The sequence below is a fragment of the Hypanus sabinus genome, chromosome 7, assembly GCF_030144855.1.
Source record: "Hypanus sabinus isolate sHypSab1 chromosome 7, sHypSab1.hap1, whole genome shotgun sequence".
Taxonomy (NCBI): Eukaryota; Metazoa; Chordata; class Chondrichthyes; order Myliobatiformes; family Dasyatidae; genus Hypanus; species Hypanus sabinus.
In genome coordinates, this window is record NC_082712.1 from 1,666,025 (window position 1) to 1,684,041 (window position 18,017).

General features: G+C 49.1%; 2 protein-coding genes across 6 annotated transcripts in view; one reads left to right on the forward strand and one right to left on the reverse strand.

Annotated features, from left to right (window-relative positions):
* lmbrd2b (LMBR1 domain containing 2b) overlaps positions 1 to 14,071 on the reverse strand; it is a 72,114-nt gene extending 58,043 nt beyond the window's left edge. Inside the window, exons 1-3 of the mRNA XM_059974039.1 lie at positions 13,520 to 14,071; positions 1,615 to 1,718; positions 802 to 906 (exon numbers count right to left, since the gene is read on the reverse strand). Coding sequence (XP_059830022.1) covers positions 802 to 906; positions 1,615 to 1,718; positions 13,520 to 13,693 — 383 coding nt within the window. The 5' untranslated portion in view covers positions 13,694 to 14,071. The remainder of the gene's footprint in view (positions 1 to 801; positions 907 to 1,614; positions 1,719 to 13,519) is intronic.
* Positions 14,072 to 15,541: 1,470 nt separating this feature from the next.
* LOC132396491 (S-phase kinase-associated protein 2-like) overlaps positions 15,542 to 18,017 on the forward strand; it is a 30,351-nt gene continuing 27,875 nt past the window's right edge. For 2 of the 5 annotated variants that reach the window (XM_059974042.1, XM_059974040.1), the window contains exon 1: positions 15,542 to 15,809. The gene's annotated coding sequence lies outside the window, so the exon portion shown is untranslated. The other 3 variants (XM_059974044.1, XM_059974041.1, XM_059974043.1) reach the window with 3 other exon arrangements.

The following is an 18,017-nucleotide window of genomic DNA, read 5'->3' on the forward strand; positions in this document are numbered from 1 at the left end:
GGGCTGAGGCCTGAGGGTTATACACGTCAGGCCTCTGGCTGTCCGGGCTGAGGCCTGAGGGTTATACACGTCAGGCCTCTGGCTGTCCGGGCTGAGGCCTGAGGGTTATACACGTCAGGCCTCTGGCTGTCCGGGCTGAGGCCTGAGGGTTATACACGTCAGGCCTCTGGCTGTCCGGGCTGAGGCCTGAGGGTTATACACGTCAGGCCTCTGGCTGCCCAGTCCTGGGGTGAGGGTAATACAGGTGTCCCCCGCTTTACAAATGTCCACTTTACAAAAGGCCTACATTAGTAACCTGTTTTCACATTACAAAGAGGATTTTCGCTTTTACGGAAATTTTTCCCACATAAATTAATGGTTCTTCACTTTACGCCATTTCAGCTTAAGAAAGGTTTCATAGGAATGCTCTATCTTTGTAAAGGGTGGGGTGGACCACGGGGGGGGGGGGGGGGGGGTATACATCAGGCCTCTGGCTGCCCAGTCCTGGGCTGAGGTGTAGGGGTGGAGGTAACACACGTCAAGTCATAGGGTGAGGGGTGAGGGTAACACCCAGATACACACTCCCACCAAGGAGATCCCCTCAGGTTCCCCTTAAACATTTCACCTTTTGCCCTTCACCCTTAACCTATGACCTCTAGCTCCCATCCCTCCCGTTCTTGGTGATAAAAGCATGTATACCGCTGAGAATCTGGTGTTCCATTATCAAATCTCATCCATGCTGCCCTGAGCTTGCCCAATTGACTCACATCATTTTAACCTTTCCTGTCCAACTGTCATCTTGCCGAGTCCTGAGGCACTTACCAAGTCAGAAATTGGGATGTCCAATAAACCACACGCCAAAAGACAGGCAGGATTCCACTGGGAATGTAACTCCAGGGTTTGAAGCATTCCTGAGGCAGCTGGGCACTGGGAAAGCAGGAGGAGGAAGGTCACATCAACACCAACCTGCCTTGTCTATCTGATGCCAGCAGCAGGAAACGAGAACATAAGCAACGTCCTTTCACACAGAAGGCTCACTGAAAGGACGTTCCAGCAGATGGCCAGAAGGGGAACACCGCGGAGGAATGGGAAATTACACAGGGAATTCCAAACCTTGGCAGCCGAGTGAAGTAGTGGGGCCAGAAGGAGATGCGCAGGAGTAACTGGGTGGGTGAGAAATGGTCAGTCATCAACACAAGGAGGGCAGCAACATGGTAGCACAGTGTGACGCTGTTACAGCTCCCATGTTCAGACTGCAACCCTGACGCTGTCCATAAGGAGTCTCTGTATGATCTCCCTGTGGAATGCATCACTTTTCCTCCCGTGTTCCAGTTTCCTCCCACAGTCCAAAGATGTACTGGGTAGGTTCACTGGTCTTTGTAAAGTGTCCTTTGGGGATTGCCGGGGCGACGTGACAGGAAGGACCGACTATGTCGAGTCGTTAGGCAAGTAAATAAAAAGTTGAAGTTTAAGGGAATGAGAGGGTGCCGGAGGCATGGGTGGCACAGGGCGTGAGGGGGCAACGAGCAGGAGGCACGACTGATGCACAGCAGGGGACGGGTAGGTGACATGGACAACGCAGAGTGGTGGATGAGCGGTAGGCGTTCAGGAGATGGCAGGGAAACAATGCCTTACCTGAGGGAGGAGTTGGCGGTGTTCACGATAAATGCCTTTGTGGAATTGGAGGCTGCCGTGGGTAAAATCTTGGAATTGTTGACTTTACATTGTCTGTAAATGGTCTGAAACACAGAACAGGCGAAGTGTCTACCTCACCATCCAACCAGTCTGCCATCGCGCTCGGCCACCCCAAACCACCCCACACCTTCACCAGCACTCATGTCAGGGAGGGCTACCACCACGTGGGTCACTGGACCCTCTTCCAGGGCCAGGAGGGGAGGGGGTCTCATGTTGCACCTGAAATGGAGGGGAACCAATATCGTCTCATGGCTGATACTACTCAGGAGGGTTTACACCAGAGCAGGGATCCAGGTGAGGTTAGAGGGTCTAACAAGCAAGACTGAAGGGAAGGACTATACATGCATGAGAAAAGGAACGAGCAGATCAACACTCGAGGGTTTCAGTATTTCAGATGCAATCGAGAGGGAGGTGCAGAGTGATCAGAGAAAGAGTGTCAGTGGGAACACCAGCCACTTGGGGGGGGGGGGGAACTGGGGGTGGACACCAGCCACTGGAGGGAAGTGGGGGTGCCAGTGGGGATACCAGCCATGGGGGGAGTGGGGGGGGGATAACACACCAGCCACTGGGGGGGGGGGGGGGGTCCTGCATGGTTACACTACAGGCCTCCAGGAGATAGAGGGGCAGATAGGCAGATTAAGGAAAAGTATTAAAACAACAGGGTTGTTGTGGGAGACTTTCACATCCTCAATACTGACTGGGTCTCCTCCAGTGACAAATGCTTAGATGGGGCAGAATTTGTTTGGTGAACTCGGCAGGGTTACTTGGATAGTCCAACTAATGGGTCCATACCAGAGAAAAGTGATTGACGAGGTCTTCCAGTAAACATACCCCAAAAATTACGGCCCATGTGATCTGTGGTGAATTGGCCATATGGATTCAGAACTGTCACACCCACAGAAGACAGAGGGTGCACTTGCTCCAGCTGGCGTGTGTGATCTGTGGTGCTTCGCAGGGATCTGAACTGGGACCTCTGCTCTTTGTGATGCATGTCAGTGAACTAGATGGAAATGTAGCTGAGTGGATCAGTCAGTTTGCAGACAACACAGAGATTGGTGGAGTTGTGAACAGAGTAGGTGGCCGTCGAAGGATACATCAGGCAGAGAACTGAGAGATGGAGTTTGAATTGTACCTCGGGACAGTCAATGGCAGGTCCCTTAACTGCACAGAACTACAGAGCGGTCTTAGAGTCCAAATCTGTACTCACTGAAAGAAGACCTCTAGAAGATGGTGTGGTAAAAGCAGTACAAGTCAGGCTCGTCAGGGCATAGAAGAGTCAGTACTTAGATTATTGTGGACAATTGTGGGTCCTCATAACACAGTAATGAATGCAGAGGCTGCAAGAAAGATCAACAAGGACAAAGATGGCAGAAGCAACACTACGTAGGAAGTGCCTGGTCACGGTCATGCCTTTTGGCGAAGGTACCAGTTGTGCAGCAATACTGCAACACTATTACAGATCTGGGCCTACTCAAGTTTGGAGTTCAATCCCAGCACCGTCCTGTATGACTACTTGGAATGAGTGAGTTTTCTCCAGGTCCTCTGATTTCATCCCACAGTTCAAAGACATAAGGTGGGTAGGTTAATTGTCCCATGAATTGGTTAGGGTTAATTGGGTTTGTCTGAGGCTCGAAGAGCCGACTCAAACTGTATCACTAAATAAAAATTAAATTATTAAAAGGGTTCACTACTTTCTAAATGGGGAGAAAATTTGAACAGTGTGAGGCACAAGTGGGCTCGGCAGTCCTTGTGAGGGCTTCCTTAAAGATCAGGGTAAACTGCAAGTTGAGTCTGTGGTGAGGGAGACAAATGTGATGTCAGCATTCGTTTTGAGAGGACGAGAATATAAAGGCAAGGATGTAATGTTCAGACTTTATAAAGCACTGGTGAGGCCTCACTTGGAGTAATGTGAACAGTTTTGGGCCCCAGAAAGCATATGCTGAAACTGGAGAAGGTTCAAAGGAAGTTTATGAAAATGGGACTGAAAGGGTTAACATACGAGGAGCATTTGATGACTGTGGGCCTGTACTTGCTGAAATTTAGAAGAATGAGAGAGATCTAATTGAAAAGTCTGCATATGGTGAATGAGGAGAGGATGTTTCCTATAGCGGGAGAGTCTAAGACCAGAGGACACAGCCTCAGAATAGAGGATTGTCTATTTAGAACAGAGATGAGGAAAAATTTCTTTAGCCAGTGGGTGGTAAATCTGTGGAATTCATTGCTAAAGACAGCTGTGCAGGCCAAGTCATTGGGTATATTTAAAGTGGAGGCTGACAGATTCTTAACTCATCAGGTCAGTGGTTATGGGGAGAAGGCAGGAGACTGGGGTTGAGAGGGATAATGTATCAGCCACGACGGAATGGCAGAGCAGAGTCAATACGCTCTTGTGACTTGACGTTTCATGGACATTCACAGCGAACCAATCAATTGGGGGAGAGGGATTCGCACCTGTTGGGGAGGAGAGTTTAAAAAGGAGCATTTCACAGGGCTTGGCGATTTAGCAGCGGACCAATCCCAATTCCGGATTCATTAACAAGAGCAAATAGAAGTAAAGCAGAGCGGCCATTGTGTGAGGGGACAAGAGCAGCAGTGGGAACGAGGCTTTGGCAGGGAGGCACGGGTGAGCAGCAAATAAGGCTTTTGTAGTAGTTGAAGAAAAAGTCACCAAATTACAGCTAATTAAATGATGCAGGATCGGGTGATGTGCTGTAGCTGCATGCTGTGGGAGCTGGTGGACCCCATCGTGGTTCCTGGTGACCATATCTGCAGCAAGTGTCGGCTGCTCGAGGAACTCAGGCTCAAAGTTGATGACCTGGAATCTGAGCTTCAAACACTGCGACACATCAGGGAGGGGAGGGTTCCCTGGATTCTCTGTTCCAGGAGGCAGATTAGCTGCCTCAAATTCAGTCTGTGGTCAGGGACAAGAGGGTGTGACTGCGAGTGAAGGAGGTAGTGGGATCCAAGAGACAATGCTGGAGGAAGGGGGTAAGAAGAGAAATGTAGTGGCAATTTGGGGATAGTATTGTTGAGGGAATAGACAAGTTCTCTGTTGCCAGGATACAGAGTTCGAAGGCCGTGTTGCCTGCCTGGTGCCCGGGTTTGGGATATCTCATCTGACCCGCAGGGGAATTTGAAACGGGAGGGAAAAGATCCCGTTGTTGTTGTCCATTTGGGTACCAATGACATGGGTGGAATGAGGAAAGAAGTTCTGTTAGGGGAATTTGAGCAGCTCGGGACCAAATTAAAAGGCAGAACCAAAAAGGTGGTAATCTCTGGATTACTTCCTGAGACACATGCAAATTGGCACAGGGCCAAGCGGATTAGAGCGATAAAAGCGTGGCTCCAGGATTGGTGTGGGAGAAGTGGGTTGGAATTCATGGGAAATTGGCACCAGGATTGGGGAAGGAGGGAGCTGTACCATTGGGATGGGCTCCATCAGAACTGTGATGGGACCTGGATCCTGGCCAATCACATAACTGGGGCTGTGGATTGGGCTTTAAACTAAATAGTAGGGGGGGGGGGGCTCAACAGATTGGAGAAGGAAGTACAGATAAAGTAAAAGAGAAAACTATGGATAAAGGGTAAAGAAAAAACAAAATATAAAAAAGAGAAAGCAAGACTGGAGTAAAGAAAAGTCAAGTGAAAAAGAGAAAATGATTACAAGATTTTAAAAGCAAATTGAGTGTAAGGTCATTTATCTGAATGCCCGTAGTATTCGAAATAAGGTCAGTGAACTTGTGGCACAAATCAGGAGGAAGGGGAATGATTTAGTGGTTGCAGGGTGGAGAGGATTGGGATTTAAATTTTCAAGGATACCAGGTAATACGGAAGGATAGGCAGGAAGGTAAGGGAGGTGGGGTACCACTCTAATTAAGGATGAGTTCAGGGCGATAGTGAGAGATGATATAAGATCCAAGGAGCGGAATGTAGAATCCATCAAGGTAGAGATTAGGAACGGTAAAGGGAAGAAATCACTGGTGGGTGGGAGTTGTCTATTGGCCACCAAATAATAACATTACAGTGGCACAGGCAATAAACAGAAATATCTGAACAACACACACAAAATGCTGGTGGAACACAGCAGGCCAGGCAGCATCGATAGGGAGAAGCACTGTTGATGTTTCGGGCCGAGACCCTTCGTCAGGACTAACTGAAAGGAAAGATAGCAAGAGATTTGAAAGTAGTGGGGGGAGGGGGAAATGCGAAATGATAGGAGAAGACCGGAGGGGGTGGGATGAAGCTAAGAGCTGGAAAGGTGATTGGCGAAAGTGATACAGAGCTGGAGAAGGGAAAGGATCATGGGTCGGGAGGCCTAGGGAGATAGAAAGGAGTGGGGGGGAGCACCAGAGGAAATGGAGAACAGGCAAACAACTAAATATGTCAGGGATGGGGTAAGAAGGGGAGGAGGGGCATTAACGGAAGTTAGAGAAGTCAATGTTCATGCCATCAGGTTGGAGGCTACCCAGCCGGTATACAAGGTGTTGTTCCTCCAACCTGAGTGTGGCTTCGTCTTGACGAGGAGGCCATGGATAGATATATCAGAATGGGAATTGGTGGGAGGGAAAGATGTGCTTGTTAGTGGGATCCCGTTGGAGGTGGCGGAAGTTACGGAGAATTATACATTGGACTTGGAGGCTGGTGGGGTGGTAGGTAAGGACAAGGGGAACCCTATCCCAAGTGGGGTGGTGGGTGGATGGGGAGAGGGCAGATGTGCGGGAAATGGGAGAGATGCGTTTGAGAGCAGAGTTGATGGTGGACGAAGGGAAGCCCCTTTGTTTAAAAAAAGAAGACATCTCCTTCGTCCTGGAATGAAAAGCCTCATCCTGAGAGCAGATGCGGAAGATGGAGGAATTGTGAGAAGGGGATAGCATTTTTGCAAGAGACAGGGTGGGAAGAGGAATAGTCCAGGTAGCTGTGAGAGTCTGTAGGCTTATAGTAGATATCAGTAGATAGGCCATCTCCAGAGATGGAGACAGAGAGATCAAGAAAGGGGAGGGAGGTGTCGGAAATGGAGCAGGTAAATTTGAGGGCAGGGTGAAAGTTGGAGGCAAAGTTAATGAAGTCAACGAGCTCAGCATGCGTGCAGGAGGCAGCGCCAATGTAGTCGTCAATGTAGCGAAGGGAAAAGAGGGGGACAGATACCCGTACAGGCTTGGAACATGGACTGTTTCACAAAGCCAACAAAAAGTCAGGCATAACTGGGACCCGTACAGGTGCCCATGGCTACACCCTTGGTTTGGAGGAAGTGTGAGGAGCCAAAGGAGAAATTATTGAGAGTAAGAACTAATTCCGCTAGACGGAGGAGAGTAGTGGTAGAGGGGAATTGGTTAGGTCTGGAATCCAAAAAGAAGTGAAGAGCTTCGAGACCATCTCGGTGGGGGATGGAGGTATATAGGGACTGGACGGCCATGGTGAAAATAAGACAGTGGGGGCCAGGGAACTTAAAATCATTGAAAAATTCAAAGCGTGAGGAGTGTCACGAACATAGGTGGGAAGAGATTGAACAAGGGGGGATAAAACAGTGTCCAGGAATGCAGAAATGAGTTCAGTGGGGCAGGAGCAAGCTGAGACAATAGGTCTACCTGGACAGGTAGGTTTGTGGATCTTGGGTAGGAGGTAGAAACGGGAAGTGCGGGGTGTGGGAACTATGAGGTTGGTGGCAGTGGATGGGAGATCCCCAGAGCTGATAAGGTTGGTGACGGTATAGGAGACAATGGCCTTAGTGGAGTCATGATCAAGGGGTAAATAAGAGGAGGTATCAGAGAGTTGTCGCTGTGCCTCGGCCAGGTAGAGGTCAGTACGCCAGACAACAACAGCTCCCCCTTATCAGCGGGTTTTATAGTGAGGTTGGGATTGGTGCGGAGGGAGCGGAGAGCAGAGCGTTCGGAAGGAGTTAGGTTGGAATTGGAACAGGGTGTGGTGAAGTCGAGACGGTTGATGTCCCATCGGCAATTAGCAATAAAGTGATCCAGAGCAGTCAGAGTGGGGTGTCCACGAAGAGGAGGAGGGTTGAAGACGGGAGAAGGGGTCATCAGTGGGGGTAGGAGACTCTGAGGCATGCAAGAATGGAACAGCAGTTATCGTGGGGGACTTTAACTTGCACATAGGTTGGGTGAATCTAGTTAGTCAAGGCAGTCTTGAGGAGGTCTTCATAGAATGCATCTGTGATGGCTTTCTTGAACAGCATGTTAGTGAACCTACAAGGGAATGTGCTATCTTAGATCTGGTCCTGTGCAATGAGACGGGTAAAAATCAGTGCTCTTGTAGTTGGGGACCCTCTTGGAAAGAGTGACACAGCATGACTGAGTTTCTCATACAAATGGAGGGTGCAATAGTTCAATCTAAAACCAGTGTATTATGCCTAGATAAAAACACAAAATGCTGGCAGAATTTAGCAGGCCAGACAGAACTATGGGAGGAGGTAGTGACGACGTTTCGGGCCGAAACCCTATGCCTAAATAATGGAGACTACAATGGGACGGAGGAGGATTTGGCAAGTGTAGACTGGGAACACTGGCTGTATGGTGGGACAGTAGAAGACTTACAAAGAGATTTTTCATGGTGCTCAAAAGTTTATTCAGTTAAAAGCAAGAACAGTCAGGGTGCGGAAAGCCAGCCTTGGATAGCTAAGGAAATAAAAAAAGACATCAAAGTCGCCAGGAGTAGCGGGAAACTGGAAGATTGGGAAAACTTTAAAAGCAACAAAGAACCACAAAGCAAGCAATAAAGAAAGGGAAGATAGATTAATGAAAACATACTAGCACAAAATATAAAAACAGATACTAAGTTTCTATATTATATAAAGCAGAAAAGGATGGCTAAAGTGAATGTAGGTCTCTTGGGGGTTGATAAGGAAGCGTTGATATTGGGTAATGAGGAAGTGGCGGAGGGTTTGAATGACTACTTTGTGTCAGTCTTTGAGGTGGAGGACACGTCTAACATGCCGCACAGAGATGTGATGGGAGGTGAGGACCTCAATACAATAGCTATCACTAAAGAGCTAGCACTGAGCATACTTGTGGGCCTAAGGATAGACAAGTCCTCAGTTCCTGATGGAATGCATCCCAGAGTACTGAAAGAAATGGCAGAAGTTATAGAAGTGGCTTTGGTGATGATTTACCAAATTTCTCCGGACCCTGTGTGGGTTGGAAGACGGCGAGTATCACACCACCATTGAAAAAAGGATATGGGCAAAATGCAGGTGACAACAGACCAGCAACACACACAAAATGCAGGTGACTATAGACCAGCAACACACACAAAATGCTGGAGGAACTCAGCAGGACAGACAGTGTCTATGGTCAGAGCAACACACACAAAATGCAGGAGGAACTCAGCAGGACAGACAGTGTCTATGGACAGAGTAACACACAAAATGCTGGAGGAACTCAGCAGGACAGACAGCATCATGGAAAAAAGTACAGTTGCCGTTTCGGGCTGAAACCCTTTGGCAGGACTGGAGGACAAAAACTGAGTAGATCTGAAGGGGGGAGAGAAACGGCAGGTGATAGGTGAAATGCAGGGAGAGGGATGAAGCAAAGAACTAGGAAGTTGACTGGTGAAAGAGATAAGGCCACTGAAGAAAGAAAAAAGAGGGGGGGGGAGTGCTTCAGAGGGAGGCGATGGGCAGGCAAGGAGATAACATGAGAGAGGGATAAGGGGAAATGGTGGGGGGGGGGGGGAGAGAAAGGAGCCATTACTGGAAGTTTGGAGAAATCAATGTTCATGCCTCCCAAAATGCTTGAGGAACTCAGCAGGCCAGGCAGCATCTCTTGTTTGTGACTATAGGCCAGTTAGTTTAACATCTGTAGTTGGGAAATGCTTGAAGCTGTCATTAAAGAAGAAATAGTGAGGCATCTGGAAAGAAATGGATCCATCAGACAGACACAGCATGGATTCAGCAAAGGCAGGTCCTGTTTGACAAGCTTACTGGAGTTCTTTGAGGATATAATGAGCGCAGTGGATAGAGGGGGACAGGTGGATGTTATTTACTGGGATTTCCAGAAGCAGAAGAAACCCCACAGCAGGCCGTTCGGCCGACAATGCTGTGTGGAACATGTCCCTACCTTAGAAATTACCTAGGGTTACCCCACAGCCATCTATTTTTCTAAGCTCCATGTACCTGTCCAGGAGTCTCTTATCTATTGTATCCACCTCCACCACCGTTACCGGCAGCCCATTCCACACACTCACCACACTCTGAGTAAAAAACTTACCCCTGACATCTCCTCTGTGCCTTCTTCCAAGCACTTTAAATCTGTGCCCTCTCGTACTCGCCATTTCAGCCCTGGGAAAAAGCCTCTGACTATCCACACAATCAATCCCTTTCATCATTTTATACACCTCTATCAGGTCACCTCTCATCCTCCGTCGCTCAAGAAAAAAAGGCCAAGTTAACTCAACCTGTCCTCATAAGGCATGCTCCCCAATCCGGGCAACATCTTTGTAAATCTCCTCTGCACTCCTTCCTGCTAGCCTTATAATCTTCTACTGTTTTTGTACTGTGTCATGCAACACCATGGTCTTGAAAAACATCTCATTTTTACTACGTACTGTACCAGCAGTTATGGTCGAAATGACAATATAAGTGATTTGACTCTAGATTTCTATCGTTACCTAGTTTTTTTGAACCTTCCGTAAGCTCTTCTTGACTAGATTTACAACAGCCTTTGTACACCACGATCCTTGCAAATATCCCCTGAACATTTGCCACATTTCTTCCATACATTTCCCTGAGAACATCTGTTTCCAATTTATACTTCCAATTCCTCGCCGGATAGCCTCATATTTCCCCTTACTACAATTAAACGCTTTCCTAACTTGTCTGTTCCTATCCCTCTCCAATACTATGGTAAAGGAGATAGAATTATGATCACTGTCTCCAACATGCTCTCCCACTGAGAGATCTGACACCTGACCAGGTTGATTTCCCAATACCAGATCAAGTACAGCCTCTCCTCTCGTAGGCTTATCTACATATTGTGTAAGAAACCTTCCTGAACACACCTAACAAACTCCACCCCATCTAATCCCCTTGCTCTAGGGACATGCCAATCTATATCTGGGAAATTAAAATTTCCCACCACAACAACCCTGTTATTATTACACCTTTCCTGAATCTGTCTCCCTACCTGCTCCTCAAAGTCCCTGTTACTATTGGGAGGGCTATAAAAACACCCAGTCGAGTTTTTGACCCCTTCCTGTTCCTAACTTCCACCCACAGAGACTCTGTAGACAATCCCCCCATGACTTCCTCCTTTTCTGCAGCCGTGACACTATCTCTGATCAACAGTGCCATGTTCCCACCTCTTTTGCCTCCCTCCCTGTCCTTTCTGAAACATCTAAAGCCTGACACTCAAAGTAGCCATTCCTGCCCTGACCCATCCAAGTCTCTGTAATGGCCACAACATCATAGCTCCAAGTGCTGATCCACGCTCTAAGCTCATCCGCTTTGTTCAGGATACTCCTTACATTAAAATAGACACATCTCAAACCATCGGTCAGAGTGCACCCCCAGGTAGGCCGTCTCCCCCAACAGTACTCAAGCAGCAGTACTTATTAAGGGGGACAGCCACTGGGGTACTCTCTAGCATCTGCCTCTTGTCCTTCCCTCTCCTGACTGTTACCCACTTATTTGTCTTCCCAGGCCCCGGGGTGACTACCTGCCAGTAGCTCCTCTCCATCACCTCCTCACTCTCCCTGACCAGCTGAAGGTCATCGAGCTGCATCTCCAGTTCCCTAACACTGTCACTAAGGAGCTGCAACTAGATGTACCTGGTGCAGACAGTAGGTGCAGGAGTAGGCCATTCGGCCCTTCTAGCCAGCACCGCCATTCACTGTGATCATGGCTGATCATACACAATCAGTACCCCGTTCCTGCCCTCTCCCCATATCCCTCGACCCCGCTATCTATAAGAGCTCTATCTAACTCTCTCTTGAATGTATCCAGAGACTTGACCTCCACTGCCTTCTGGGGCAGAGCATTCCACATATCCACCACTCTCTGGGTGAAAAAGTTCTTCCGCATCTCTGTTCTAAATGGCCTACCCCTTATTCTTAAACTGTGGCCTCTGGTTCTGGACTCACCCATCAGCAGGAACATGCTTCCTGCCTCCAGCGTGTCTTATATGTTTCAATCAGATCCCCTCTCATCCTTCTAAATTCCATGTGGCCATCCGGGAGGCTGGGAGTCTCCCAGACTTCCCACATCTGACACTTAACAGAACACTGGCCTCACACACATTCTTCCTGTCCATATTCCACACAGACAACCTACATTCTCTCAACCTGTTATGATCTGAGCCCCATTGAGCCAAAGCCTTTCTACTCTATCTCCCTTTACTCCGTCACCAGCTCTATAAGGTGTCTCCTTTTAAACCCTTCTCACTATTCTCACTGGCCAACGTCCACATGCATGCACAGTTGTGCCCCGATCAAATTAACCTTTATTGCTAAAGGGATTGAATTTAAGAGCAGGGAGGTTTTGCTGCAAATGTTCAGGGTACTGGTGAGGCCGCACATGGAGTACTGTGAGCAGTTCTGGTCTCCTTACTTGGAGAAGGATATACTGGCTTTGGAGGCAGTGCAGAGGAGTTCACCAGGTCGATTCCAGAGGAGGAACAGCTTTTCCCAGAGAGTGGTATTTAAGACAAGGTTGGATAGATTCGAGTTGGAGGACAAGAGTTAAATGGGAGAGACTGGACAGGCTGGCACTGTTTTCCCTAGAGCAAAGGAGTCTGAGGGGGGAAATCTCACACAGGTTTATAAAATATTACGAGGCATGTATAGGGTAGATAGTCAGAGTGTGTTTACCAGGGTAGGGGCGACTGAATGATTAAGGTGAGAGGGAGAAGGGGAGGAATGTTATTTTCACATACAGAGTAGCTGGCACCTGGAATGAGTTGCTAGACAGTAACAACATTTAAAGTGTATCTGGACAGGGCACAGGGGGATATGGCATTAACGAGGCAGTGGCGATAGTATAATTGGCCCTGATGGTCACAGAGATGCGAGGCTGAAGCTTCCAGTCAACTCTTCCAAGGACATTGAAATAGATTTTTCCCCAATCCATGGAATCGGTCGGTGGTCAAGCACAGAAACCACACCCATGTCCACATTGTTACCCTTCAGATCCCCTTTAAAATCCTCCTCTCACCTGAATCCAATGCCCTCTTGTCTCCGATACCATGGGGGTGTGATTTAAGACTCTCTCTTCTTGCATAATCTTATACATTTGTTAGTCACAGGCAAGGTTCTGAAAGACTAGTGGCCAACTAATGCTGTACCTTTAGTTAAGAAAGGTTGGAGTGACAAGCCAGAGAACTATTATTCTCAAAGGATAGCAGGGAACTACAGGCCAGTGAACCTTCCTCCTACAGGATTCCCTACATTTGCAGGTTGAGTCTGTGGTGAGGCAGGCAAATGTGATGTTAGCATTCATTTTAGGAGGGCTGAATATAGAAGCAAGGATGTAAAGCTGAGGCTTTATGAGGTACAGTGAGCAGTTAGGGCCCCTTGTCTCACAAAAAGTGTGGTGGCACTAGAGAGGGTTTAAAGGTGGTTTACGAAATTCTGATATTTAAAAGATATCTGGACGTGTAGGAAAGGTTTTCAGTGATATAGGTCAACACAAGAACACACAATGACTCCTGGTGAATCCACCTCAGCAAGGGCCTGAGCTCTCCGAGGGCTGTCTGGCTGTCACAGCAGACTCACCGTGGTGACGTCCAGTGGTAGGGTAGGGGTTGGGGTTGGGGTTGGGGTTGGGGTTAGGGCCCGCATTAGGGTTAGGGTTAGGGTTAGCCTGAGCTCTCCGATGGCTGGCTGGCTGTCACAGCAGACTCACCGTGGTGACGTCCAGTGGTAGGATGATAACGATGAGGAAGCAGAGGTACCAGGCCAGGAGTGTGGCAACAATCACCAGGCGGTGCTGCTTCCTGAAGTCAGCGTAGCGATAGAGAACGAGCAGCGCCAGGAAGAAAACGGCCACGATATCGATGCCCAAAGCCGCCCCACTCATGGTTAACCTGGTGGAAGGGAAAACGGGTACGGGGTGGGGAGGGTGGGCACTAGAGAATGGGTACGGGGTGGGGAGGGTGGGGCACTAGAGAATGCGTACGGGGTGGGGAGGGTGGGGCACTAGAGAATGGGTACGGGGTGGGGCACCAGAGAATGGGTACGGGGTGGGGCACCAGAGAATGGGTACGGGGTGGGGCACTAGAGAATGGGTACGGGGTGGGGAGGGTGGGGCACCAGAGAATGGGTATGGGGTGGGGAGGGTGGGGCACTAGAGAATGGGTACAGGGTGGGGAGGGTGGGGCACTAGAGAAAGCGTACGGGGTGGGGAGGGTGGGGCACTAGAGAATGCGTACGGGGTGGGGAGGGTGGGCACCAGAGAATGGGTACGGGGTGGGGCACTAATGGGTATGGGGTGGGGAGGGTGGGGCACTAGAGAATGGGTACGGGGTGGGGAGGGTGGGCACTAGAGAATGCGTACGGGGTGGGGAGGGTGGGCACTAGAGAATGCGTACGGGGTGGGGAGGGTGGGTCACTAGAGAATGGGTACGGGGTGGGGAGGGTGGGGCACTAGAGAATGGGTACGGGGTGGGGCGGGTGGGGCACTAGAGAATGGGTACGGGGTGGGGAATGGGGCTCTAGAGAATGGGTACGGGGTGGGGAGGGTGGGCACTAGAGAATGAGTACGGGGTGGGGAGGGTGGGCACTAGAGAATGGGTACGGGGTGGGGAGGGTGGGCACTAGAGAATGCGTACGGGGTGGGGAGGGTGGGCACTAGAGAATGCGTACGGGGTGGGGAGGGTGGGTCACTAGAGAATGGGTACGGGGTGGGGAGGGTGGGGCAGTGAGGGAGGAGAACCTGCTGTTCAATCACGGGTCACTAACAGGAAACCTTTGGGGAAAGAGAGGATGCACAAGCTCAGTGCAAATGGAAAGAATATATGGTGTAAGAATCAGAACACTACAAGACAAACTGCATGAGCAGAATTAACCCACCGAGTCTGCTCCACCATTTATTATCCATTTCAACACCATTCCCTGTAACCTTTGATGCCCTAACAGAACCTCCATTCTTGCATTTTAAATATACTGAATGACTCGGCCTCCAGCTCACTCAGCTGCCCACATCCGCGATGACCAGAGGACAACAAACTTATTTATCCATCCCAGCCTCTGTACTCAGCTGATCCAGACGATACCTAACTGCTCTCGGTGACTTTGGCTCGGGCACTGAACCCCAGCTACTCCCGCTCGATAAAGGACCCCTCGAAATCTCCTGGCTCTTACCCTGACCCTTGTCTCCTAGGTTATAATAATAATGTAGTAAGCGGAATAGCTTCTTGCGGTCATTTACTACCACAATGCTAAACACTTGTCATTTCCCCTCTTTACTACTGCACTCCAGGGAGCAGAGACGTATGTTCTCCAGTCAGCACCCAGCGAATCTGTTCCCCCTCCATCACTCTCACATCCTTCCTAAGAGTTTCTGTCCCAGCTAAGATAAATATTTACCCCGGGTACCTGGTCACACTTACCCACGAGATGCTGAAGTCAGGGGGGAGGACAGCCAAGGTTTTGGGTCAATACCTTCACCTAAAGTTGCTCACTCAACCCTCCAATCGACACGTACAGCTCGCTGGAGGAACTCAGCAGGTCGGCCCGGATGCTGCCCGTCCAGCGTGTTGTTTTGACCCCAGCATCTGCAGTGGACTGCGTTTACTCAACCCTCTGCTCGTTCACCTCTCACCACCCTCCCACTCCCGACACTTTCAGTTCTTCCCTCTACGCGAGCCCCGGTACTTACCACAACCCTCTGGTGTTTTACCCTCCCTACACAGTCACTCACCCTCCTCAAACCCTACTCCGGCTTCTTTCACCATTCCAAGCTCCCATTTCCGCTTCTTGCAACGTCAGCTCCGGGACCTCCCCGTGCGGCTGCGCGGCGCAATGGCTCATGGGCCGTGTAGTCCAGCGGTCTCCCTGCCTCCCATTACGCATTGCGGCAGGAACCTCCCGGCGACGGGAGCGGGCCGATCCCATTTGCACCAATCAGATCCCGCTTACGCGAGTGCGCGCGGATATTGAACTTCCCGCCGCAGTGTGGCGCCGAAACGGAGCGGGTGAGAACAATGTCCATATGAGGGGCTCTGGGGGGGAGTAAGTTCGCAGGTGATTTGGTGAGTGATCGAATGGTGTGCGGTCTGGGGAGGCAATAGGCGGAGGGTGGGTGAGGGTAAAGTGGGTGGCCACTGGCTCGGGGAAGGGTTGCAATGCTGGGACTGGATCCAGGGGTCAGGTCTTTGGTCCCTGGTGAGGGTGGGGGCATGTGGACTAGCACAGCCTGGGTCACTGAATTGTTCCTTCGACCTATGAACTCACCTTTAATCTCTGACACTAGCAGTGTGCCAGATGTTGAAGGGTGTGAGGGAAGAGAAGTGGGTGCTGAAAGAGCTAAAGGTACATAAGTCACCCGGACCAGATGAACTGCACCCTGGGGTTCTGAAAGAGGTGGCGGTAGAGATTGTGGAGGCATTAGTAATGATCTTCCAAAAATCATTGGACCCTGGCATGGTGCCAGAGGACTGGAAAATTGCAAATGTCACTCCACTCTCTAAAAAAGGAGGAAGGCAGCAGAAAGGAAATTATAGACCAGTTAGCCTGAACTCAGTGGTTGGGAAGATGTTAGAGTCAATTGTTAAGGATGAGGTGATGGAGTACTTGGTGTCACAGGACAAGATAGTACAAAGTCAGCACGGTTTCCTTCCGGGAAAATTCTGCCTGACAAATCTGTTGGAAATCTTTGAGGATATTACAAGTAAGATAGATAAAGGAGACATAGCGGATGTTAGATATTTGGACCTTCAGAAAGCCCTTGACAAGGTACCACACATGAGAGAGCTTACCAATTTAAGAGCCCATGGTATTACAGGGAAGTTATTGGCATGGTTGATTGGTAGGAGGCAGCGAATGGGGATAAAGGATCCTTATCTGGTTGGCTGCCAGTGACTAGAGTTCCACATGGGCCAGTATTGGGACCATTTCTTTTTATGCTGTATATAAATGGTTTAGAGGATGGAATAGATGGATTTGTTTCGATCCAACGCATCGACTTTACTGTTTTTCCATAGATGCTTCCTGGCCTGCTGAATTCCTTCAGCATTTTGAGTGTGTTGCTCGGATTTCCAGCATCTGCATATTTCCTCTATTTTTTGTAGATGGCCATATTGCCAAGTTTGCAGATGATACGAAGATTGGTGGAGGGGCAGGTAGTGTTGAAACAGGTAGGCTGCAGAAGGACTTGGACAGATTAGGAGACTGGGCAAAATAGTGGCAAATGAAATACAATGTTGGAAAATGCCTGGTCATGCACTTTGGTAGCAAAATTAAATGTGAAGACTATTCTCTAAATGGGGAGAAAATCCAAAAATCTGAGATGCAAAAGGACCTGGGAGTCCTTGTGCAGAACACCCTCAAGGTTGGTGAGGAAGGCAAATGCACTGTTAGCATTCATTTCAAGAGGTCTGGAATACAAGAGCAGGGATGTGATGCTGAGAGTTTATAAGGCACTGGTGAGGCCTCACCTTGAGTATTGTCAGCAGTTTTAGACTCCTCATAAGAGAAAAGATGTGCTGGCATTGAGAGGGTCCAGAGGAGATTCACAAGGATAATTCCAGAAATGATAAGGTTATTATATGAGGAACGTTTGATGGCTCTGGTGGAATTCAGAAGGATGAGGGGGATCTCATTGAAACCTTTTGAATGCTGAAAGGCCTAGACAGAGTAGATGTGGAAAGGATGTTTCTCCTGGTAGGGAAGGCTAAGATAAGCGGGCACAGCCTCAGGATAGATGGGAGTCCATTCAAAAGAGATGCAGAGAAACTACTTTAGCCAGAGGGTGGTGGATTTGTGGAATTTGTTACCACAAGTCCACAGGCAACTGTGGAGGCCTAGTTGTTGTGTGTATTTAAGGCAGAAATTGATAGGTTCTTGCTTGGACACAACATCAAAGGTTGCGGGGAGAAGGCTGGGGAGCGTGGCTGAGGAGGAAAGAAAGATCAGCCTGACTGAATGGCGGAGCAGACTTGGGCCAAATAGCCTAATTTTGCTCCTTTATGTTGTGGTCTTCTGTTCTGGATATTTATTATTATCATTTCTTTTGTATTTGCACATTGGTTGTTTGTCCTGTCGAGTGTGGCCTTTCTTCGTTTTTATTGTGTTTCTTGTATTTAGAAACCCACATGTAAATGAATCTCAGAGTTGTTTATGGTGACATACCTGTACTTTGATAATAAATTTACTTTGAACTTTGATGTGGCTATGGTCAGTCC